This window comes from Strix aluco, chromosome 6 (genome assembly GCF_031877795.1).
Source record: "Strix aluco isolate bStrAlu1 chromosome 6, bStrAlu1.hap1, whole genome shotgun sequence".
In the NCBI taxonomy this organism is placed as follows: Eukaryota; Metazoa; Chordata; class Aves; order Strigiformes; family Strigidae; genus Strix; species Strix aluco.
In genome coordinates, this window is record NC_133936.1 from 20,086,823 (window position 1) to 20,114,409 (window position 27,587).

Below are 27,587 nucleotides of genomic sequence, written 5' to 3' on the forward strand. Positions count from 1 at the left end.
TTGCCATTAGGTACATTTTTTTGTAAGGTAGATCAGATTTAAATATTTATGATCCCTTAAGGAAAAAAGGAATCTTAAGAAAAGCTAAGATTTGTTCTTCATGGGGTGTTGGACAATTCCATTACAGGTGTAGCCATATCTCTACACCATGCAAGATATCCTTACAGTGCCCCTTAAATAGATCAGAAGTCAGGTTGCGAATCCTAAATATGTCAACAGTCTTCCACCCCATTCTTAAGATAAGACTTGAGATACTAAGATAATATTACTCATCCTTAGTGTCAATCCCATGCTTAGATACTGCATAAGTGTGAGCTCTGGAGTATGTGGGAGGTGTATAATACAAGCAAGGTCCATGTCTTCAGGGTAAAATCAGCATGAGTTAGACTAGATGTGCTTTAAAGCATCAAGAAACTAATCCTCAGTTTGAATTTTCTTTTACACAGTGGAGAGGCTTTGACACTAGAATATCGCTGGCAGTAGAGGTGGAAAGCATGATCCACAGGTTTTGGTGTGCCTTTACATGCTGTCCACTTCTCAGTGTAGATGTAGCCTTTATGCAGTAACAGTCCGCCTCCCATATGTCACTTGGCCAGGGACAGAAGTACTTGGTGTCAGAATTATGCCTTGTGCAATGTAATTTCCTTGGTGTGTTGGAATACTTTGCTCAGCACAGTACCCAAGGATGCAGAGGTCCTGCTCTGTCAGTTACCCACTTTACTCCATCCGATGCCAACAATTAATGTCTGCAAATAGCAATCTGATAGATGTTCCTCTTTCCTCTGAATTGCTTGCTCCTCCGTTTTCATCATACCTAGCTTTATCAGCTGGACTAAAAGGTCAAGAGTTGCTAGATACCCACATCAGGATTTTTAATTTTTTTTTTTTTTTTTTTTTTTGTAGCAACATTTACTGTGAGCCAGAAGCACATAGGAATCTCATAGCTATGGAAACTGTGAATCTGGTTTGGTAGAAGATGGGTACAGGATCATTTTTATCTCATTATATTATATTCAGTGCAAACAGTATTCCATTTATGCAAGGCACTTAACTGTTCATCTAAACTGGAATTCATTAGGACCATAGCACATATTTAAGTACTTTCAGAATCTAAAATCCCTACAATACATTGAAGAAGTCTTTTTTAATTGGTAAGATTTATTAAAAAGATCTTAAATCTTTATTAAATCTTTATTAAAAAGGTCTTAAGGTAATACTAATTTTAAATAGATTCTGCCAAAACAGACATTCTATTTCTTCAAATTTACTTTTTCATTGCAAATGAACAAAATTACAAAGTAAAAAAGATCAGTTTAGATTTCTCCATTGCACTATCTATATAGTCCAATCTGTCAATCTAACATTTTGTTAATCAGTACAGCCAATGTAATTCTGATATTTTTGCCTTGTTTGGTTATTGTGCGATTTGGCCTTTTAAAACACCTTTTGATTTTTTTCTAGCTATAGTACAGGAGGGAGGCCTGGATTAAAAGTGTATTGGTTTTTTTCTGTTTTGACTTTAGTAATAGCACAAAAAATAAACAATACCTCATGCCTACAATGGTTCTTTCATGCCTACATGGTTCTCTCCATGAGCTAAATATCCACATAGAAGACATCTTTAGTTGTTTTGGAATATTGGAATAATTATTCAGTTCTGATAATAAACTTGAGAAAGGTTAAATTTTGTCAATTATTTTCTCTCCGGGGGAAATAAATGACCTTATAAAAACAGGAGTTCATGGATACTATATTTTCTAAGTATAGGTCACTGACTTTATTTTACAAAAACCTTATATATTACAAGGGGATATCCTTAACTCTGATTACTCTTATTTTTTAACAGTGAGATTAGTTTATACCCTCAATTTCTCAAGACCTGATGCAGAAATGACCACAGCAGGGGGCTATTTTGATGGACAGCAATTGATTACAGCACATTTTGAAAGAGGAGGGCATCAGTCTCTCTGATTGCAGAGGGTATCGTTCAGAAGTTATTATTGTATCAGACTGGAAGAGGGAGCTGGTATCACAAATTAATTATCTGCATAAATGGTATTCTGCCTGTGCAAAGAGCCATTTACTACTCATGACTTTCTCACTGATGGCCAGATCTTTAGGTTTCCTCTAGATTTTTGTGTTTTTTTTTTTTTTTCTTTTCTTCATAACATCTATTATCATTAATGTATAAATCTATAATGTCATCTCTTATTTGTCTCTTTTTTAAACCAAAAAAACCCACTGATGTGTATGAGTATCTCAAACTGCGTCTTCTAATGTGCATTAATGTGTACTTGCTTACACAGTATTTCATCTGCTATAGGGTGCTTTCCAGTTTCTTGGTATTGTAAGGTCCTCAGTTTCTCAATAATTTCCTGTCACCTATATTTTATATTAAACCCATCATCAACCTTCTATCTTTTTTGCAGTCTGTAAATAAATCGAGCACTACAGCACTATAGCATCAAGCATAGGTAATTTTTTTCTCTCTCTTGGAAAAATCTCTAATACATGCCAGAATTTGGCCTTTCAGTCTATGCTTCATTACCTTAATAGCCTCTTCTGAGCACTGTGTCATTGTTGAAGATCTTTATGCTGTATGCATCATGATACTGAAAATATTAGTACAAACAGCAATTAAACAAAAATATTTAAACTAACCAAAACTTCTTATTTATAGCAGGGTACTGGTGCTTCAACTGCCATTGATAAAGGACTGCCAAAATGGTCTGCAAATAACTGCCTGATCAAGTAGCGCTGGGGTTCCTCTTTGCTTCATCTTGAAAAACAATTAAGGGAAGAAAAAGTTGATACTAAATGCTTCTCTGATATTAGCCATCCACCTAAATAATTTCCAGAGACTCTACCCTAATGCTCATCATCCTGGACTGTACTCAGTCCACAGATTTGCTAAAGCAAAGACAAACTGCCTGTATGATCAACTATGCAGTCTTCAGTGTAAAAGACTTGGAATTCATAGGAATAGGTTTTCCAAGTAAATTGCTAAACTGAGCACAGGAAACAATATTACTCTCTTCCTGAGATGTTTCTGAGCTTGATTTTCAAATATATTTTAATTTGAAAGGGGGTAAAGTACTGATTCTATCAGTGGAGATGCAGTCAGGACTGTGAGGATCAATCTCTAATTCTAGAAATGTGGGATTCTTCTTTCAGTTTGCTTTAACAGATATACTGTGTAATGGAGTGAACACATCAAAACTAAGAGAAAAAAAAGAGTACTTTGATTTATATGTCTTCATTTTAGCCAAACCCCATCTATTTTCTTAATTTATTGCTACGAATAGAAGACACATTCACTCTTACGTTTTGTGAGTATGCTCGATATATACATCATGATGTATTTATTTTCATTTTCTAAGGCAGCATTTTTCCTGTTGGAAGGCTTTTTAATTATGTACTGTAAAATAGCTTTAATCACTATTATTTGTACAAACAGCAAAAGCAAAAGACTTCATGCTTTTCTGCATATTTCAGCTGAGTGTTCTCTCTGGCCTCAATTTAATAAAACTATAAATATGAAAATTTTCTTGCTGAAGCTGTTACCATCACTTTTTTTTGTATGTTTTATTGCAGTAGGTTCTAGATGAAAGGGAAGAAACCCCGGTTATATATATATATCCATCTGATTTTTCTCTACTGCGTACCTGTCTTTGAAGTGACAATCTCATCAATACATTAAAAAATCATGTTATTTTAAATGCATGTATCTAAAAATATCTAGTAATCTTAAGCAGCATTCCTCTTGTACATGCACATCATCTATGCGTGTGCCTTAAGGAGCTGTGCCATTGCAACTATTATTTGTTTAAAATCCAACTCAGACTCCTGATTGAAAATAAACTACCAAAAGAATAGAAACTAAAAAGTCCATCTACTCATTATTTTTATCTTCCCAAGTATTAGGGATGCCACTTAACATTTACAATGCACAAAAAAAAAAAAAAAAAAGAATGGCTTACTACCATCCAAAATAATGTTGTGTTGAGTCTGCTTAAACAGAAAAAAATAATTTCAAATTATATTAGTTCCCGATTTTAGAAATTGGAAAGTTAACTGTCTTACTCTGTTGCTTTCCTATGGTTGACAAAGTATGGCTCAAATAGAAGCATTCAGATAGTGCTGCATGGGGTATTTGGATTATTATCTCCTGCCCTTTCTAGACTCAGTTTGATATCAAGGTGTTTTAAAGCTGGGTGAGCGCACATGGAGCTGTCTTTGGAGCTTATGCTGTTTAATAAAAAGACTATTCAATACAATTGCTTGTAGGGGATCTTATTTGAAGAATGTCTAGATAACAAAAAAGAGCTATTTCATGAAAAAGATAACCCTTATGGCTGAAAAAATTCTATTAAATGAAAAATGTTCCATTCTAACAGTTTTACGTTTGCTCCTTCTTGCTAAACTATCAAAAAGGGATCATTGGGGAAATATTACAGTCAGCAATGTAGGAAACAAAACTGCAGTAAGTAGCAGCTTAGAAAAAGTGGTTGACATTCAATACAATGAATGAGAGAGAGAAGTCATGATGGTATGGTGAACTGGTCATAATTTATAGTTTAATTGCTGCTGAGGTAAACAAACTAGTTTTTCCAGATAGTAAAACTGTTCAATTACTAGGTTTTGAGGGAATAAAGAATTAATTTACCCATATCTGCAATACTAGAAAAGTCATTACATGGTCCAATAATTTCTGTTCCTAGTTCCACATTTATGTATTTGTGTACTCACCTGAGAGAATGCACTTGTTTACTACTGGTCTGTAACATTATCTTAGGTTAAAGTTATCCCTTTAGCATCACTTTAGCACCTGGCACTTTACCATTCAGGATGTCTGTTAACAGGAGAGGTGTGGAAGAGTAATGTTCAGGGTCAAATCCAAAGGGCACTCCTTCAATGATCTTTGGAATTGGTCCCTGTTGTAATTTTTGATGTTCCACACTTCCAATCACTGAACATAATTTTTGGCAGTGATGAGTGCTCAGTGATGAGAAAGGGATGTAGACCATACCTGAAGGGGAAAGATGTGGTCCAAGTTAGAAGCAATGTTATTGTCAAAATGTTTGTCTTTCATGTGCCTGTTCTATCAAAACCACAGAAAAAAATCTGTAGAAAGCCTGAGACCTAGCACAGATAATGAATGTAAAAGGTGATCAAAGTTTCTCTTGAATCTCTGAACTTTTTAGTCACCTTCTGAATGGAAAAGTTCTCTTTTGGTGAGAGAACTACTAACATGTTCCTCTGTCTTTTATGTTACTCTCTCTCTTCCTTTGCATTCCCTTAATAAAATTTATTTCTGTGGTGTGCTATTACCTACATGTTTCTCCAGATTCCTCATTTACCTTGATTGTGTACACTCATGTTCAAATTAATAGGAATATCACTATTGTCTAGGAACATTACTATTGATTTCTATGACTGCTGAATTAGACCATATTATTACAATGATTTTTCAGAAGCACCTGAGACAGGAAAACATTCTCATTATATAAAATTTAAGAAAATGAGTTTAAGAAAAGTGTGACTGATATTCATCCTACTTCTGAAATTTTTAAGACAATATGCTCACAAGTCTCTCAAGGTGCATGTAGGTATGCACCAGTTGTTTTATACTGACCCTTAAAGGAATACTTAATTAAGATTACATGCAAATCATAAGGATAGCTATGGTATGCTCAGAATTAGATCAGGCTTTGGGGTGGACATAAAAATATTTGCTGTCACAGCACATGACTTTAATATAAAGGAATTAATTTTAAAATGAAAACATTTTTGGATTATCTGTATTGTGACACAGAAGCATACAGTCAGATCAGTAAATTTTCATGCTAAAAATTGCTGATTAATGTGTAGTTTTCACCTTTCTCTTCTCAATTAATGACATGGACATATGGTCAACAAAAATGTCTGTTTCCCTTATGCCAATATGTACAAAATGGTATTTTTAAGAGATGGATTTGTGTCCTTTGAAAAGTGAATGGATCCTATTTTGCTTGATTTGCTGCTTTTTTTTACTTTTAAACTGCTGTATTCTATGCATAACAAAAAAAGCCAATTCTCTACTTGTCAGTTCACTTTTCATCAAAAAATATGTTATAACTTTAGCCCTTCTTAAATTAAATAAAATTATTTGGAAGGAGACAGAACTGGGTCAGGCATCCAGAACATAGTGTATGTTTTATATACCTCTGGGCAATTTTCAGATGTATATATTGAACACTTTTTTAACCTATTGTACAGATAGGGTGAGGACATTAGACATGTCTGGCAAGGTTAACCCCATATAATTTTTTTTTCTTTCTTTTGGTAGCAGTTCTTAAATAAAAGCATTTGAACAAATCCTTAATACATTATATATTTATTTCATTATTTGGAAAGACAGTATCAAATATGATATAACTGAAAAATACTAGCTGTTCTCCTGTCAATGAAAGCTAATATTCTATCTTATTCTCCTAAGGAAGATTTAATTTTAGTTTAACTTTAAAAGATGGGGCAGAACTACTAAACAGCCTATTAAATGACAAGCAAAAAATATATTAGGATATACAGATTATTAAAGTAAAAACTTAAGACTTAATATTTCTTATTCATTTATTCTTACCTCTTCAGAGCCAGAGCCAAAAATCAGCAGGTCAAAAGGTATTGCAGCAACCATGTCAATTAGGAACCAGCCTTTGAAGTAGTGAATTGCTATTTTTGCTGGGTCACTTACCACTTCTTCATTCTGATTTACATATGTTGTTCTGAAGTTTATTAGAATGTCAATGATAAACATAATATCCACAATTAAGTCTACAACATTCAGTGGGCTGCAAGAATATCCACACTCCCTCCTCTTCCGTTCCTCACTATCATTCAGAAGGAAGGCAGCAGAGTAAGGGGTGAATATGGCGGTGTATATTACCAGCAACAAAATGAGCCAGTCCCAGACGGCTTTGAAAGGACTATAGTGCAATATAGTAAACTTGTTGATGCGAGGTGTCTGGAGTTTATATTCTGGTAGAACATCAGCCCCTAAGGATAAAACCTAGAACAAGAAATACACCATGTCAATAATCAGGCAGTGTATTCCTACTTTCAGTAAACTTAGCAAATACAGGACAAACTAAAGAGTACTTTATTGTAGTTTTCAGGATTAAGCTTCAATTAATTGGTGTTTTGGCAAACTAAACTTCTGTGAAATTCATGATTTCTGCCAGGGTCCAATAAATTCATTGACAATTTTACACAGTAGATTGATTCTTGTTCCCTGTAGCAACCATTAAGTGGTATATCTGGTCCATAAAATCTGCATAATTAAACATGTCATCAAATTAATTCATCCACCACATGGTAACCTTGCCAGCCTGTTCATGGCCAGTGAACAACTTTTCTTGCAGTGATATAGTGTTTTTCTCCCAAACCAAATCTATTATCAACAGCTTAAATTCTCTACAAAAGAGTCTACTCTCATTAGAAAATGTTTAGGCAACCAGAAATAAAAAAGTAAGATCTGTGGGTGTCCTTGACAGCTACCTCCACTTGAGTTTTGTGGTGTGGAAAACCTTCATGCATTGACAAATTTCACTGAGGCTGTAGTTCTAGTACCGCTAAAGGTGTGACAAAGAGGGGTACCACAGAGATATTGCCTTTTGCTTCACTTCTACTTTAGTCAATGCCTAAAGCTTGCTATCTTTCTTTTAAAAGTATGGATTTGTTATCTGTTGGTGTTATCTAAGTTTGATTTCAATTTTATTTGGAAGGGATTATGTTTGTAAGCACTGCTTGATTTGCTGGCTCTAGAAGCTGAAATGTCTGCTTTGGTACAAAGAACAAGCATAGTGTGGGCACCAGATAAAACAAATTTCCTTTGTCTGCTCCTCCAGTCTGACTGAACTCTGACATGGAAGAACAAAACCTTAAAGGATAAGAAGGTAAATTATGATTTTGTCCCTATTCAATGCTTGGTGTAGTTATAGACACTGTCAGCAATGATGTTAATTATTGCCTTCTGTGCTGCAGGTGCTTTCCAAATCCTATGGGACTCAGATCACCGCTTCATTTTATGCAGACCAATGAACAAAGCTCAGATGGTGACAACCTTCAGTTACTACCCATTTGGGCAAGTGACATATTCAAGAAATCTTATACCCATCTTCCACCAGTTACTTCTAGTTATTCCTCATCTCCTGCTAATTAAAAGCAATGCTGTTTAGAAAATCAGACTTTCTAAAGTAATTAAAATGAATAATTATACTGAAATGAAATGATGACTGGGAAATACCTCCTCAGCAACATTGTCCGCTTTTATTTGCTTTTTGTTTAGCAGTAAGTAATTTGAGATTTGAAATTTCAGCTTGTTCAAGACTGAGGAATTTCATGCTTCTCAAACATAATCTTATACGATTATAAGGGTTGGAACACTCCTTTCTGTTTAACTTTCCAACAGCAAGTGTTGTATAAACCTTAGATCCTATACTTGTAATCTAAGTGGCACTTCTTTTTCAGTGAAGTTCTACTCTGAAAATGTTGTGAGAACCTCTCTTCTTTGTACTGTGAAGAAAGAAAAGATTAAGCCATCCAAAAGATTATATGGTACCTTCAAGCAGCCATTAAGCACCATGCTGAGGTGATGGTAGAGGCTGTTCATCTATTTTTTATATTGTAACTAGGACTTGTACTTAACTAATGGTGCTAGCTATATTTTTATGCATTAAACACAGCAAGCTGAAGCATAGACATTGCTTGGTCTCTTAAGCAGTCTTTGTATTTTCAGACCACCACCTCATGAGTTGACAAGAATGTTTTCTTAGTATTTGAGAGCAGTGTGAGTATATGTTGCAAGGGAGCCGCTGTTTATAAAATTTATATCAGTGTTCTCCTGCTGGATTTTCAGACAATGAAGGAAATGAATTAGACAACAAGAACAGTAAAGCTTACTTAACATGTCTCCTACAGTTGCTTGAAAATTCCAGCCAGTGTGTTTCACTTCAGAGCAACACATAATGTAAATTGGACTTATTCCCCTGCAATCCGGTTCTTATTCTCATTTTAGTTACATTTATTCATAGGTTGGTTTACACTGAGTTAGATGAAACTGAAGAGCAAAAACAAACAAACAAAAAAGCCAATTGGGCAAAATGGAGAGGCTGACTGGTGGTTGTGAATTTCATATTCATAATGTGATACAGAACTTACATTTCTGACTTGCTTACTCCCATGCAAGGGGAAGTAAAACCAAACACTCATTATGTAACTATTTTTTGTTTGCTGGATCAAGAGAAAGAAGATGGGACTTTGTCTCTCAAATAAAAAAATCACAGTTGCACATACATAAGAAAGAGAAAACACATTATTTGGTTTCATGTTGGCAGTTTCAATAGAGACTGATTGAATATGAGGGGAACTTATCCTTTTGCTGTTGTGTGACATCCCTGCAAGTTTTGGGTATTGGTGTTAGCCAATCTTGGCCATTTTGTCTAGATGGAAGAATTCAGTGTACTTAGCAATTCACTCAAAAAACCTTTACTATTTTCACTTAAAATAGATGTTGACAAATTCACTGTTAGTGAAAAGACATTTTATTAACTTATATCTTCTGGACAGTGAAACTCTCCTTATAGTTTGAATTGTAAAAGAGGTGGCTTAGGAGATGAAATGTTTTTTAAGAGTAAGGAGCTGCACTGGGACAAGACTAAAGTATTGCAGTATTGAAAAGTCTCTGAACCTTGGGACATGATGAGAAAGTCAAGCTTCCTTGCACCTTACTAAAGAGAAGACTATAATACTGAGTAGCAAAAGTCATACTAGCTGCAATGGGTTTTCTCTTTAAAAAAATTAGGGGTATTCAACCTTCATGAAATACCATCTCACACTGGTTTTGTTGGTGAACACAGAACTGTATTTATAATTGGTGTGTTTTACAAGCAGTATTAGGTGATAAGATTTATTCTATTTATAATGAGAAAATTTCAGAGTTAAATAAACTGTATTGTATTTTGCCTTTGAGTAAAGAACCCTGATCTAAAACTCAGCTTTTCCTGTATGTTCCTGTTTATCCCATTCACTGTTAAACCAGCTCTGCTGCAAGTTAGAAGACTCTTTATTCAAATACATTTTTTAAACTCTGAGCATCTTGCTTCGGGTGTTTCACACAGATAGGGCTGGTGAATATCTTTTGCTCTTTTTTGGTTCATTTGTTCACTTTCTAAGATAACAAGTTCGAGGTGGTACTTATTGTAGAAAGGCTGCAATCAGATACCCAGAAAAATATGGAGTGGAATAAAAATAACTGTCATAAATTCACACAGTTTAGACAGTTTTATCTTTCTGAAGTATTGGGTAGCTTTTAGTTTCTCAAAGATAACAGTAGTTCGCTGGATAACATTTCTGCTTTGTGTTGTGTTCAAAAGACCTTGTTTTGCATAGTGTTTCCTGGTGAAGTGTCAAGGAGCCAAACTGGGCTGATGTACTTTGCAGCACCTTGGCCACATGCTTCACTGAATAACTTGTTTGTGTAGGGAACTCTTGTTATAGGCTCTGCAGCATCACATGCAGCAACAGCATTTGACACTTGGAGAAACACGAAGATTCTTCCCTGTACAATTTCTTTTATAAAACAGAATATGTAGGGAAAACACTAGGCAAGATGTTGGATCATCTGGGAATTATACTCTCATCTCTGCCATTGAGTTTCTCAGTGAACTGAGGCAAGCTGATGTTTAACCTCTCTAACTTCTGTCAAGTAGAGAGAATAATATTTACCTACTAAACTGAAAGCATCTTGCAAAGGATGAGGGGAAAGCATTCATAGAAGCTGTTACACAACAGCAATGAGTTATCTTCATTCTTACTCCTCTAACTTTAGATGATTCTTTTTATTTTTAAGATTTATATTAATTCACACAAATATTGGTCCTCTTAATTTTGATTTTATAACTTAATGGGGACACTTTCTAGTCTATTTTTATTTCCTCTATGTAAACACTTTATGTTATCTATTATGCAAACTGTACAGTTTCAAGAGACTCTGAGACCCATATTTCTATGTATCACATGTATATTCATAAGTTTTGTTCTGAGGCATTTTCAATCTAAATTTATTAAAGGATGCAAATGCATACAGTAAAAACCCAAGAACTAGAAACAAAGTAAAGAAGCATAATAGTGTTTTAATAAATCATAACAGAAATAATAAATGATAAGCTGTCTGTTATGACTACCACCATGAATTGTGGAAATACTTCTGTCAAACCACTGCATGGATTTACAGTATGGTTACCTAGCTATTCTAGTACTGCATGACTGGAAGTGTGAGTTAGGGTTCTATGCTGGACCATGGCTCCTCAAGCAACTGCAGAGCTGTATAAAGCACATGAACATGGAGAACAACCAGAAAGCATGCCTGATGCTTTCAAGAGTCACTGAACTCATTCTATGAGCATATTGTGATTGCATGGACCAGATGCTGTAAGCAAATTATTCAGAAAGCATTGGACCTTTTGCACTTTCCCTAAGAATTCACAATATTTTTGTGCTGTAGATTTCCAAAGAGAAAGCAAATAAATAATTAATGTACACTTACACAAACAACATGTGACATATTCACAATCTAGGTAAGACCTTTCATCATAGACAGAACTAATACACATCCAGAAAATCTGAACAAAGAGCATCGTTTACAGGTGGCAAAATAAGAGGTATACAGGATGGGGAGAAACCCAGCAGTTGTAACGTAGAGGGATACAGTGTAAATCTATGCAAAAGGTAGATGTGGAAGTTTGATGGGTGCAAGGCTTAATAAATTAGCTTTTCAGAAAGGTACTTTCCTATGTCTCATGACTAAGTGTGTCTCGTATGAACTGTATATTTAAATGATGTAGCTATATTCAGTACTAAATACTGTTCTGTCACTGCTGCTTTTGCCACAGATAAATTAAAGTAAAGCTTGTACTAACAAGGTTAGCGCTTGCATAGCACCTTTCATGTTAAAAGAATTTCATAAACATTTAATAAAGCTCAAACTATAAATATAATCCCAAATTACTTGGGGACTTTAAAATAAACATCTATCTTACCCATAAAACATTTTGTGTAAAATTATGGAAGATGCTACTAGTCCACTCATTGAAATACAATGTTAAAATTATTTCTTTCTAGGAAATACTATATGACATGAAAAAATATTATGTTGCCAATATGTTGATGGGCTCAGTCCAACAGTAGGTGCAGAGCCCTGACAGATGAATGGATGATTACTCCTGCATCTTGAAGTCAGGGAAGCTGTAACAAATCTAGCAACATGTCAGTTCCTTGTATGATGAGAGACTTGAACATCTTTATTATGAGTAGAGATTGAAGAAACTTTAAAACTTCTCATTTTATAACGTGTATTCAGCAGCCAAGATATGAAATTTACATGAAATTGTAAACAAGATGATAATGGAACTAGGATAATTCTATTATAGATATTATTGTAGCCGGTCAAAAATAAGGGAAGAATTTTGAAAGAACTTTTGACTTTTCAGAGTTTCTAATCCAAATACACTTCAAAATTGAATCAGAAAGCCAAAATCATCCATACTTGTTATCTGAGTGTAACAGTGAAAGGTGACTACGTTAATGAAATGTAAAGCATGTTCTGTTTTCTCAACAGAATATGGCAAGAGATGACATGAGAACATCCACACCCATCGCATTTCTATAGGAGTTTCCATAGATTATTAGGCTAGGTTAATCTCAACGACCTCTAATTTCACAAAAAATGGAAAGATATTTGGATTAAATTTTTTTTCCAGCAGCATTTTAAACTCTGTACAAGTGTATTGTTGGTGACTAGGAAATCAAGGAAGGTAGCATCTCCTAAATTTGAGTAAAGCTAAGTTACTATTCCTGTTTCTTCTCTGATGCAGCTCATGGTGCAGAATGAACACTGTCAGTATTATTCAAAACCCCTTAGATCTTGAGTACAATCTCTTCCTTTTAACATGCAGTTTTGAACGCATTTTCAGATCTTTATTAACAAGTCCAATAACAGTATTAAATGGGAAAAACTGGGAAAACAAAAGAAATTAGAAACATGAAGTAGACACAGAAGCTAAAGCCATACTCCTGTAATAGTTAGCCCTTTTTATCATGACCATAGACCTTAAATCCAAATGATAGTGCAGTTCAAAAAATGAAGCAGTATTCAGTTTTAAAAGAGGATATGATTTTACATTGGAGATTTTATTAGATTTGTGGAACTCTCTTCTCTTGATGTAACCTCTCCTGGTTCTCTTTTCTCCTGTGTATTAGTTCTACTGAAGCTACCAAGATAAAACTAGCAAGGACATCTCTTCCTTTTTCTTCTCTATTCATAACATTACCATGAGACCCCTACAGACTGGACCTCCTAAAAAGATCTCTGAATCTAAAAAGACCTAAAAATAAATATTACACAAGCAGTACTGAGCAAATGAAAATTAAATCCACATTTGCTCCCTGATGGTAGGCATTACCTAATTCTCCACAAGACTGTAATGGTCTTTCATATTTCAGTCATCTTGATGATCATCTTCCTTGATGCTGACATGAACAACTAACAAGATTACACCACTGAAAGAAGGCTGAAGTGCTTTTGATTTAGTGTGCCCTCCAAACGCAGCACTATACACTGCTTTCACACATCAGCACTGAAAGGCATTTTTACATGTAAAAGATATTTTTACATGTTTTTCAAAGGATAGTTATTAAAGAACATCTTCTTAGCCAAGAAATACTAATGGTGGAGAATGCTAATAGTTGTCTTGTTTTAGTCTTTCATCTGTATTAAATGCTTTAACATTATGTAGGATGAAAATTTGTATATAATGTTAATACTAAACTTTTTCTATCAGACAGTTTGAAGTATACCCACGAAGTCTTACAACACAGTTTTAATGGCCTCTATATTTTTCAAGTTAAGCTTTTGTTAAAAAAAATCTGCTGCTATGTGAAAATATGATTTGTCCTTGCCTGCCCTGTATGTTTCCCATTTGGGACTTCAGATACAAGAGGATATAAACCTTTCTTATTTAAACAATGGGCTCAATATTTCTTTGTTTGCAGGGTCAGAAATAGCACAATAGATTTTTTTTTTTTTTTTTTTTTGACTATGCCCATATATTCACCAAGTGTAATTTTAGGTAGGCATTGAAACAGCACTTTAGTTATTAATGGCTGAACCTGAAAAACTCAAAGCTTATCTGAGCATATTTTAATCATATTTGTTCCAGAAGTGAATCTGCCACTAAATAAAGCTTTTTTGAGTTAGTCAAAGATGGACTTTGTGCCATTCTCAACCTAACTGAAATACAGAAACACTGGAAAGGTGTTTGGTTATTCAGTAAATTAATATTCTGGAGGATTTGCAATTTGGTAGGCAATGAGATAATGTGAAAGAAGACAAAAATGGGTAAGTTTTAAGAGATATGTGGAATCTATTTGAGTTAGTGTTAAATGATTTTTATTATAAATGTCCAAAAAATTTCACTGAACTTGAACATTAATGCTGTTTGGTGGTATTAAAATTTAAGAAAAAGAAAAATTCTAACTGAGTCCAAGACATAACCTCTTAGTATATTGCCATAAAAATCACTAATTTGATATTGGAAAATCCACAAGGAATAGAGACTGACATTGAATTAAAAAGGTCTTGTGCACCTTTGAGTGTAACACTGCTGCCATGACAGTTCAAGTTATGTTGGTTGAGTTGTTCTATCTCTGCCTTAGGTAGTTTAGTTACAATTCTGCCTTTCAGGTTTTTGATATGGATTCACTGGTACAGGTGAATATTTTGCTGCCTGCATGCCTGCTTTCTGGTGCTCTGATTCCTCTTTAATCTCCTGCACTGTAATGTGTACAATTTGTGTAGCTGAAGCTGCAAGCCTTTTCAGATGGAGACTGTCATCTTAAGCCTACCTCAAAGCACCTGTTTCAAATTGCTTGTTTCCTCCAAGAGAGGAGAGAAATGCTGTTTTCCAGCCTTTGCTGGGAAGGCCTGTGGGAAACAACACTGAGCAAGTAATATGCTGCCAACAGGGTTTGACGTGGCTTTTTGCTGTCCCTGTTGGCTGAAATTTTGAAGTTAAAGTCTTCTGTAACTTCAATGTTAATGGTACTGTGATAGCAAGTTGCATTTGAGTCAGAAATGGAAGGTCTTTTAGAAGACACTTTTAAAAAATGATATAAATATATGAATTAGAGAATATAATTGTAAAACAGGGTATATATACAAGGATCAGACTTAATGGCAGAAAAGCTTTTAGATGATGTTTCCCCTTCTGTGTATGACAAATTTGTATTTTAGTACTTTTAGAATTAAAAATTATCTCTCTGTATATCTTTCTCCTCTGCTCTCCATATTTTCTATTTAGGGCTGTCATTAAAATACATTTCATTATACTCATGAATGTGATGTTTAGATAAGCAATAATAATATTTTACATCATGTCATCTAAACATAGGATGAAACAGAGAACAAATTTAAGATATGATCCCATGGCTGAAGCTCACACCCACACAGTATATGTATCCATCAATGACATCACTCATCAGTGATTGGGTTCATGCCTTGAAATTATAGCAACTGTACTAAACAATTACTAGACTCTCCCTAGTGCTTGTACTATATAAATGTAATGATATCCATGAACACTGAAATCTCCAGAAATGTAATAGTACATCAGAGAACTCAACCAATACCACAATGCAAAGCAAAGAGGCAGGCCTTATTATCAAGTAGTTTGACCTACATGTGAAGAGTATTACAAAACTATTCATGGTCTTAAAGATTTACAAAGATTCTTCAAGAAATGTCATCCAGTTATTCTCCATTTGATAGGGTAACATCCTTCCTCAGTGATGACGAAAACTGTCAAATCCAACTCAGATTTGAGAGCAGTGGGACTTCCTGGGAGTGCTGAGTGCCTCACAGGACTGAGGCCATGAAGTGCCACATTTTCACAGAGCTATCAAATAATTAGGTAAATCTAGTCAGCTAAAGATATTTAAATACACAGTAACCCCAAATCTTCAAATTGTCAAGGAAATTTATGTATGCCATGAAATTAAAGCAGCAGAACAGCCGCCTTCTCATGTTTGTTTAGTAAAATTGTGCAGGTTTCATGGAACTAATATTTCTGTGTATGTTACTGTCAAACAAAATTGCTTCACCAAACTTGAATATATGTAATAATTTAGAAAACTCACTATCTCTAAGCTATCATTTATTTTCTCATGAAGAAATTATTAAAAGAGAATATTAGAAAATATTTTTATAGTTCATTTTCCATCCCTTATTTTCCATGAAAAAATTACAAAATGCCTTATAGATCTTAAACCTCAGGAACCTCTTCCTGCCAGTCAGTATGAAATTACTTTCATATTAGTGAGTAATGCAACACTTAGCAGACAGATTTATTGAGTATGCTTCTCTGAACTTTAAATCTTATATTAGTGATATACAGTTTATCAAAGAAGGAGATATTGACAACTGACTATTTTAGCAAATGTTAATACCAGAATATGTATTAAAAGTTATGTAACCCTCTTTAAAACTTACTACAAGGTGTTATTTCAGAAGACAGAAAATGCTATCCTTCAAAATGCTAAAGAGTTTGTGAGTTATTTGTGCTCTTCTAGCAACACTAACCTGTTAACAAGCATTTGTATGTCTGACAACAAAACATCAAGGGTCACATTTGTAATAAGGACTTAAACTATTGCTGTGGTTTTTAGTCACCTAAAAGATTTTTCTATCAGTTGTTCATGGCATGACAACAAAACAAAGTAGATTTTGTGCTTGTTGATGTTGTCTTGTCTTCCTCACAATATTTATGAAAAATGTATCTTTCATTATAATCCATTTAGACTGGTTTGCTAGCTGCCAAACATTTTGATGCAGCTAAAGAAGAGCTTAAAAGCTGTAAGAATATCTGAAGTGCATACAGTGAAAATGAAGCAGCTACATCCATAGTTTGGTTCTATGATTACAGTACTTACTGACATAACTGTCAGGAGTAAAGGAGAAAGGGAGAAAAGATCCTTATGCATACATTCATATTTAAATTTAACCTTCAGTTTCATGGTAAATATTTTTTCCATAATCAGCAAAAAAAGCAAACTTTATTTTCTAGAAAATTTCCATTTTATAATTAGAGCCCTTAATGTTTAAAAAGGTGTGAACTGTAGTTGAAACTGCTCTGGTAGCTGGGGAAAAGCTTAATTTAGAAATGTCCATCTTCCTTGTGGCTCTCCAGTCTTTATGCCTAATGAGCATATGCCAGCCTGGTTCACTTAAAGGAGACATTTAGTCTTAGAGTTCTGCCCAGGTTCCTCCCTTCACACCACTTGTAGGAAAGCTGATTGCATTACCCAACCTTCTACCAAATTTGACCAGTAACATTTCAACCAAAAAGCCATTTGGCAAGGGGAGATGGAACAGACTGTATTCATACGTACACACAATGTGATGATACAAATCACATTTGGCTAGCAAAACCAACCTATAAAAGCACCATCCAGATTTCTAGAGCCATCCATTCAATTCATACTGGTTAGGCAGAGAAAAAGGGTAGAGTTGTGACCATGGAGAAATAAGCAGGCAAACTTGCCTTTCCTCAGTCAGTATCTGGATCTTACATTAGATATTTTTCTTTTTTTCCAATGTAAAAAAATATTCTGGTTTTGGGGAATTGTGGCAAGACATGGTAGGACCTTCATGATGATTCTTCACTAGCTACTCTGGTAGTCTAACAAAAATGTTGTGATAGCACAGCATCAGTGAGCCAAAAATAACTTGAGAAGCTCCACCTCTACTGTGTTATGCTAAATGAAGCTTATGTTCAGGAGAGAACTGGACCTTTTATTTGTGGGTTTAACCAGAGAGATGTGGGAATCTTTTTGGTACTATGGCTGATCACATAGATGATTGCAGGCATCAAAAGCTCAATCCAGTGAAAAAAATGCCTAGGATAGAAGCTTGAGTGTAAGATTTAATGTTCTTAATATTCTTTGATTTCTAGTTATATTGACTAATTATTCACACTGTGTAAACTGCAGAATGGGTCATTCACTATTGCAGTTTCCTTAGCTTACTTGATATTGTAGGTGTAAAGAAGAGAGACAATAGACAATGTAATATATCTGGAAAGTACTATCCTATACAAAACTTATTTTTCAAGCTTTGTTTGAAAACCTGGAAGGAGGCTGCAGTCTGCATGCTATCCTAACAAATTTCATCAAAATAAATTAGCTAGCCTCTAACAAATTGTACAGGATGACCATGAGCTGCAGGCACCTATTTCTTGCTCACTTCCAAACCCTGAAACTAACATAATTAGAGACTAAGCTGCAGCAAATGGTATTACTCTCCTCCGGTTATAGTCTTCCATTGTTAACCCATCTACAAATGCAGTGAAACTAAACTTCTGTGAACAGAACAGATTGGTACAGACGTGAGACCATACCATACAGCAGTTCTTTTGTCTCAAAAGAGAGTAGGTTTCTTCATAATTAATAGTGGAACATTTTCAAAGAAGATGGATACTTAGATCAGAAAAAAAATGCAAAGCTGTGAAATGAAGAGCTTTTCTTCCCATTTAATAGATGTTTCTCATTTATTAGTAGTAGTATTCTGAACAGACTGTCTGGAGCTGAACATACCTTCTCATGCCAGCTTCCAAGATATGAACTGGAAAGTAGTTACTGCAATTTTCATATTTAAAAAGATGCTGTGTTAATAATTCTTTGAATAAAAAACTTACACTTGAAAATACACCTAAAGTACCTTAAAGACAATTCCACCTTGTGCTACAATGAAAGATTTATTCAACTGTCAAAGAAAAACAGACTTATCTAAGATAAATCTAATACAAGGCCACCCTGATATCAGGAAGAAGAAACCTTTTGATTTCTCTATGTACTATGAATATCAACTAAATAGTCATGCAATTTAGGTACTTTAAATAGATTTGAATTTTATAGTATATTTGTACACTCTAGATGGTCTGAACTAGTCACTTTTAGCAAATATCTTCTAGAGATTTTTGTTGTGCTATGCTCATTACTTTTATGCTCAGTATCACCTATACCACCTATACAACTCAATAAGTGCTTTGTAACCACATATTACCACAGTGATTATTAGCACACTATTTCATAAACATAATATTTGGGATTCAATGATCCTTTGATTTTTGATTCATACAGCTGGTTCTGGATTTTTTCCTTACTGTGATTTTATTGATATTTCAATATAATTTAAGGAGAGTTCCTCCTTTTTTTTTTTTTTTTACTTTGTTTACTTTTTGTTACTGTTTATAATCCTATGAAAAGAAATCCCAAACCCTAGCAAACCTTAACCAGAAAATATTTTCTTCAGCTAGCAATACGTCAAAACTAACCAATCCACATGCTTCTCTCCTATCTCCTGCTCAATAATAGCTTTGCTGCTGTTTCTCCTTTATATGCTTAAGGTCACCTGGTTTCTAATCAGTAGAAGATAACTGCTTTATAATTATCACCAGTTATATCATCACCTTACTAGCTGCAAATTGCAGGATTCTGCCCTCACATTTAGTTTATTCATCAATTTATCTTATTAGCAAAGTATGGGAACTTAACTGTTTCCTTGAAAAAGTTAATCTTTCAAACTACCCATCAGTTTTTTCACTTTGTGTATTAGCTAGTATTATGATAAAAGGGAAACTCGTTACTTGTAAGAAATGAATATTAAATTGTTAGCTGAACATACGTGTGTTTTTTGTCTGATGAAAATGACTCTTAAGAGAGGTGAATATGTATTTTCAGGTAAATGCTAAATATTGCCTGGCCAGGTTATGGCATTCTATGGCTAGATCCAACATTGGTACTACAGTGTGTACACGTGATGTTAGCTACATCAATGTTAGCTACACGCAGTGTTAGCTACACCAGCAATGTTCCTTGTAAAATGCCAGCTCTTTCTGACCCATGAGATCCACAGCTTTCTGCCCTCTTCCTTCCCTCTTTCTGCACTCTAGCTGCTATTGCTGCCTATTGCTGGGTGATTTTCTCTGGGAAAATATATGCTCATGCTGACCTAAACATAGAAACTGTTTCCTGAGTTAACATGGTAACCACCTGACTCTAATCTAACTTTGAAGTTAAGCAGTTTTGAGTAGGAGGTTGGGCTAGATGTCCTCTAGAGGTCTCTTCCATACTACATTTTTGTATGGTTCTAAGATTACATGAGAGACTGACTCCTTTCATGGCTGTTTTAAGGCAACTCTAACTGCATGTGTGAAAGGTATTATTTCAGACTGTGCATGCCAAGTGGATCAGAGGACTGCCAGTTCTCTGGATCTCAGTAGGGCTTGACAGGGGCTAAGCAGGCACTTAACTTCTTGCAGTTCATGGTGGGACTGTTCTGGTGGGTGTCAAAACTGTTAGTTTCAACTGAGTAACCTACCAATTTTAGAAAATTCAAAGGTCAATCCACCATGAAATGGGAGTTGGGGATTCAGAGCTCTAGTCTAGAGAAATGAGGTTTGCCTAAGTGCTGCCTACACCTTGGTTTTTATCACTTTTACTTGCTTTTAGGGTATTAATTCTTACACCCTCAACATATTAATCAAATTCATTATTTTCAGAACAAACTACAATGCAGTCTGAAAGCCTGTGTCTGCCAATTTTCCCCACTTATTAGCATCAAAAGAAGAATGCTGCTTTGGAAAATGATTTAGTATTTAAAAAAATTGTATGCTCCATTCCATGTTAGCATCACAGAACAGATCACTGAGTATTTGGTTCAAGGCAGTAACAACAAAGAGATCAAACAAAATATAGATTTCTCAAAAGTGTAATTCATAGAAGATACTGGATACTTTTTCCCTACTCAGTAAAATCAGGCAATCCCTTTTTCAAAAAAGTAGATCTTGGGGGAAAGACATGGACTAATTAAGGATACATCCAGGTTACATTCTTCAAAGCAGCTGGGCTTTCTGACTGCTCCATTTCTACCATGTTGTGAAATCTCACAACACTGCAGCAGTTCAGATGACTTATCCTATTCAACTGTCACAAAGAGAAGAGGCTCTACTGGAAGGAAGGAATATTTTATCTTTCACAATTGCTGTGAATCTGTAACTATATTGATGCAATAATAAGTAATTCCAATGAAAATGCTATGTTTTCCTCTGAAACTGATCAAACGAGTGGGCTTTATTTTCTGCTTCCATGCACTTTGTATAGCTACTTGGTCTGGTGCAAAAGAGCCTACTCTCCAATTTTGGTGACATCTTTGCACAGCTATAAATGACTACCCAGAGACTGGGGTATTTTTATTGGTTTTGCCGTCACCATGATGTTCTCTACTTCTCTTCTTTTCACACACAGTGTGTCACTCCTCCTAAATGATAATGAAATGACACACATTTATACTATTTCTGTAATTGCATCTACAGTAATTATGAAGCCTAATTATATAATGACAATAAAAGATTAGATTTTATTGCATGAAGGTGTTAAGTGTGATTCTAAACAAAGGGAATAATTCCAGTATAAGCTATGCCAATTGATCACTGAGAACAGGAAAAACAAATAATAGAAAAAAGAAGATTCTCACTTCAGCAGAAACCAATAATTTAAACTTTCCATAAAATAACTAGGGATGTTGGTTTTGTTTACCCCAATTTCATTATTATATGTTTGCCTTGCTGTGTAATTGGAAGACATATTAAAATTGTTTCCCCTTAATTCAGAATACTCTGCTTTATGTCAGCTTGTGTTCCAGAATGAACAGCCTCAAAATGTTTGTGTGTGAGTTATTGCATGATGTTGTAAACAGCACAATGTGTCAGCTGAATCAGACTGCTGAAAATGTATAGATCAATAATTTGGTTTATTTTTAGGTCTTATATTGCCCCTCTCTGTCCTAGATGTTGTTAGTCTTCTTTTAGCCTGAAAACCTGAAGGTCAGTTTGAAGTCATGATCATATAATGGTTCTTTTTATATCAACAGCTGAGACTGGCCTCGGGGGATATTGTTACTTATTTCTTAATCTTTTGGGCCTGACAGAATAGAGTCTGGCCAGATTACAAAAACATGCAGTGAAACGACAAGGTCTATCACTTCATACATGACCCTCCCTTCACCGAGGGCTCCACTTTCAGAAGATCTGTGGGTATTCAGCATGTCTGCAAACCAGGTTACAATCTCCCTATCAACCATGTAGCCTGTCAAGGTATATATTTATCATTTGATCAGCCATATAACCAGTTTGGGTATATATATATATATATTTCCTACAGGTAGGTGGAGGATGAAGTTGTTTTGAAAAGTATTATTTACAAGAAGTTTAAAGATCATAGAATTTTACCTTCCTATAAGTCAGTTATTGAGACAAATCGTAAACAATAGATACATAGTGGGTCTTTCAACAACATGCTGTATCTCAACAGACCAATGAATTTTAAGGGGATCAATAATCTCTGAACATTAATGATCAGAGGCCACAAAACAGTTTTTCTTAACACAGTAAAGAGACCAGTAAGTTTATTAACTGGGCCAGCTATTGTTTGCTGCCAATGTTAATCTATGGGTATTCAGGAACTCTTTCTTTTCTTTGAAAATAAGCATAGGTACTGACTATTCTAATCTTCATGCTGCTCTGAGTCTGTTCACAACAGAGTTCACAACTTTGGAGCCATACATCAGTGGGAACTGACTGTGTAAGAAGATTTGAAATAAATCAGTATTTAATCAAAAGGTAAAATCACTGTTTCACATCTACACACTGTAATTTTAAGGTCAGAAGTCCCCTTTATTAATCAAAAATATTAAGGGACAGATGTCAAATTTTTGCCCCACTGCTTTCTTTAATAAAAGTCTATTTTTCATGCCTCTGAGAAGACTTATCTCTTTCTAACAGTCAGTGTCAGGACCCCAACTGAACCTGTCAGTGCAAAAGAGTGCAGATATTGGACTGCCTCCCTGAACAGAGTGTCAATGAATAATGAAAACAAGGAAGTTGAGACTCTTCCAGAAGAGAGTCTAGCTTAACACCTCTGGAAATGATAAAGTGAAGCATAAAAACCACCACTGTTAGTGAAGCAGAATAGAAACTTTGATTTTAGTGACAAATATCTGCATTGGGATATGGCAATGCCAATTTTTCAGTAAGGGCTATCTGGCAGCTACTACTGGGCTATTCCTCTGAGTAAAAGTCAATGTTATGCAGAAACAGGCATCCAGAAGATGTTATGCTATTCTGCATTACACAAGTTTTGATCAGCGACTACTCAGGTGAAAGGCTAAGAGATTGGAATATCTACTTATTCAGGACCATCACATGTGCAGGACTTCACTGCAAGCTATATCTTAAGGCAATTTTCATCTCTACATAATGTCCTGAACACTCCTGTTAAGTAGTAAGACAATACTGGAAGGTTCTTTGCAGTAGAATTTACAACCTAGCTCTTTTTTGTATTATTTAGAAGGTAAGATGTTAAGGACTGCATTTATTTATTTATCTATTTATTTATTTATTAAATTCTGCAGTGAAATCTTGCTTTCTCCACCTGCATTTCAAAGTTCATGTTTTTTACTGTTATCAACCCCTGTCCCACAACATCTGTTCCTTCTGAAATTATTTTCTAAACTTTATTCTTCCATCTGCTCCTAATTAATTCCACTAAAATCTTACTGCTAAAGTGTCTCACTCCTCTTTAAATGTTTTCTGAAAGTATATCACTTCCTCTAATGGCCGTGACTCATTTATTGTATTCATTATTCATTATTTCTCTACCTTGTGAAGGAAGCTAGGTGCCATTCCCTCCCTTTTCATTGCCTTCGCTGCATGAATTACTTCTCCAGCTTGTGGATATGATGGAAGTCATATAGCTGTTATCTCTAGAAAGAAGAACTTGTGTCCTGTGATGCTGATACTCGGTTTGATATTATTGATGCATGAGAGAATCCAGAGTGTAGTGATCTAACTGTGAGGCTCACTGATACCTTAGTGTGGTGCACACCAGAGTCCCTGTCTCTATATTTTGAGCTGCACAGTGAGAGGCACCACAGTAGTGGAAATGTCAGGTTATAGTGGCAGGACCAAATTTCCCAGCAAAGCTGACAAAAGGGAGAGAGATACACGATAAGGAGTACAAAGAGAGATGGATGGATGTTTGAATGGTGCAATGTGTATCTGGAAGTGGCCTTCCATGTCACCAAGTCCTGCAATCCCAGAAAAGTACATCGTGTTATCTATCCCTTTACTCATTTCTCAGGCTCTGTCTAATGACATTTGGAATTCCTGCCCTAACTTCTTTTATTGTATGACTATTTCAGAATATCTCTACTCTGATTAAGTGTGATCTTTTAACTGACCATGGCCATTTTATACTCATTTCCTCTTTTACTGATATTGTCCCATAGATTAAATAGGTCATATTTGATGCAGTTTCACAGATTTACGTATCAAAGGACTGTGCCAGCATGAGCATATCCTAATTATCTCACCTGATGTTTCTGTCATATTCTATTCTCAACATTGTGCTCAAACTTTCCAAAACCACTTTTGCACTATTCTGCAGATACAAAATGGATCTATAGGCCCATGAAAAGTTTTACAAAGAGATTTACAGGCAGACATGCAGTGGAACCTTTGAAATCTTATAAAACATGTTGAGATCACTGGGGATTAGAAACATAAATAGGACTAAAAGTAGCCACTTTCATCTTCTAAATGTGTATTTCTAATCTAATTAATGAATAACTAGCTAACAAGATCTTTGACTGTTGAATTCTGTAGACCTACATTTATTTATACTTCCTAGGAGTTTCTCCCTGGACCTAATCCTAGAGTTTAGGCTGTAGCAGAAACTAAAAACATTGATAACTGATTATAATAAAAGAAAAAGGAACATCTGTGGGGAATTCTTTCCAATTATGACAAATGGTATATTATCAATGTTTGCTACACAAATTGTACTCTGCACTGGTTGTGATAGTTCTAGAAAAGGACATAAACCAATGTCAAATCAAATTGGAAGTCTTTTGTGGAGTGTAAAGATTTTATAGAGCATTTCAAATTTAATTTTACATTTAGTTAATATCAGTGTTCCTGGAAGGCTTATCTGATCCAAGTCACTTCTATTGGATCTTTTCATAATATCTAGGTTGTTTGGAGAATAAACATAGATTTTTTTTTTTTTTTCCCATAACAGTGTCATCAGTATATAGAAACTTGGCACTCTGGCACTAATTAGCCAGGCAGAATTTTGAAAAAAAAACCCAATCAAGCTTGACTTATGCTTACATAACTTATAAAAATTAGTCTTTTTAATGTAACTTGACTTTTTGCCATATGAAAAGACTTCTATGTATAACTACTATGAATAATTTAAAACATATCAAAATAGATCCAGAAGAGATTAAATCTTTCACAGCTGACCAGGGAAGAAAGTACAATGGTTGCAGATTTAAGTTAGCTATCAAAGACAAAATATATGAAAGATAAAAATCCAATTACTTTTTAGGCACTAACTGATCTCAAGATAGAACTGATAGAACTTTTATTGCTATTTCTCTAGGAGGGTGTGCAATACATTCTTTTTTATATCCATCAAAGGGAGTAGGAGCATGGACAATATGTGGCATAGTACCAATGTAGAGAAGCCGCAGTCTGGTCTATGGAAGGCAGGTCAGCAGTAAGTCAAAAGCTACTCTTGGCAAGATCTTCCTTATGGAATCTCTATCTTCATTCTAATACAAAGCACTTCTAATCTTTCAGTCTGTCAGTGGATAGGTATTTAAGGGCTGACCCCTTCCTTACTAAGACCATAAAAGTTATTTGGGATACTGTCATGTCTTAATTTTTTTTCAGTATGTTGCCCATTGGTAGCCTGTCCTCACCAACCTCCATATGACATTAAAACACAAATGTCATAATGATACTGAATTTAGCTGAAAACTTCTGTTGCCTTCAGAGGGCACTGTATCTGCCTTAGAGTGAAGAAATATGCTATCTTGAATTGTTTTCAGTTTTGTTTCAATTGTATGCCTCATCGTATGACTGGTTATACCATACACCCAGTCCAAAGGTATCTGCTTTTCATTTTGATAGCCTTTTTGATGTACGCATATGGAAAAGATACCTACAGAAAAGAGCATTATGAAAAGCCAAAGAACTGGAACAGAAATTACAAAATATAACTATGATACTTATACCAGTGGGACAATCACCTACCACTTGTTATCATGTTGTGTCTTGCACTAATTAGCAATTAATAAAGATGAGAAAAAGAAAAAAAAATGAAAATAACATTTTTGAATGACAGGAATCACTGAAATTAGTGTAGTTATTTGGGGCATTTAGTGCATACTACAACTTTTTTCCATTGAAAAATAGAGCTGAAAAGTTTTGTTAACAGTATTGTCTAATGTTGTAAACTACCTCATGTGCAACTGAATTGGAGGTAAAATAAGTAATGGCTCAAACCCATTAAATTGTCTTAGAGATGTCCAAATCATTCATGAAAAGCCTAATGATCTATTGAATACGCTGATAATTGGCTCCACAAAACTGAAGAGGAACTAAAGTAAAGTGTATTACCTTACCTGGGTAACCTTCTCTGTTACATTGTGCGTTCGGTCTTTCACCTTAGGTGCAATAATTGCTTTCTCTGAAGAAGGAGGAGATGAAGATTTTTTTTCACTTTTGATATCTGAAAAGTTCAGCGTGAGCTGAGGAATTTTGTTGATTGTACTGTATTTGTTGAGATTTGAATCCGATGTGGATCCCAACAGACTTGACTTGATATGATTAAAAGGCCCTGAAAAATCAGAACACATATTTAGTATTTGGCAAATGCAGAGAAATAAGTTATCATTAATGTTTAAGAGGGATATGTTAAAAGGGTAGTTAAAAATGATTTTTCACTATACTACTTGTTAATAGTAAAAATTATCTACATTTTAAAAATAACTCTATTGCTAATGAGAATCAAATCTAGTATTGAATGTAAACATGAAATTTGCTTTAGATATAGTCCCCAAAAGTTTCTATAAAGTCAATGGATTGCAAGGTACATAATGCATCCATCCTTACTTATTTTCATGTTACTGGGTATGCTGGTATGCTCCATTATAATTCTGACTGGATATAAAGACTGTATTCTCATTTGTTTATAAAAGTGGAAATAGGACGCATGATTATATGAGTGTCTGGACTGAGCAAAGGCTCTGTTGGTCATGCTTACATGATAGTTAGCTCAAAACCACCTTTTTGTGAATTGGAAAATTGAGTAGACACCTGCTCTACCCTGTTGATTCATCAAGTAAACTCCATACTTAATCAATGGAAATATTAACCTAACATTGTCTTAAAAGCCTTTAATTTTAGAGTATCACAAACTCACAAAATGTATTTCTTCAATTGTCATTACCAACAAAATATTGAAAACAATAGGGATACCCATATATAGAATATTAATGGAGTATTTGATATACACTTAAACATCTTATACTACTTTAGTGCATCATAATAGATAAAAACTATGAAGTTTGTATACTTCATGAGGTACAT

At 34.7% G+C, this 27,587-nt stretch overlaps 1 protein-coding gene across 1 annotated transcript in view; it reads right to left on the reverse strand.

Moving 5' to 3' along the window:
• Window positions 1-27,587, reverse strand: part of KCNH7 (potassium voltage-gated channel subfamily H member 7) — a 238,713-nt gene that overhangs the window by 47,789 nt on the left and 163,337 nt on the right. The window contains exons 6-7 of the mRNA XM_074828980.1: window positions 26,621-26,835; window positions 6,623-7,048 (exon numbers count right to left, since the gene is read on the reverse strand). Coding sequence (XP_074685081.1) covers window positions 6,623-7,048; window positions 26,621-26,835 — 641 coding nt within the window. The remainder of the gene's footprint in view (window positions 1-6,622; window positions 7,049-26,620; window positions 26,836-27,587) is intronic.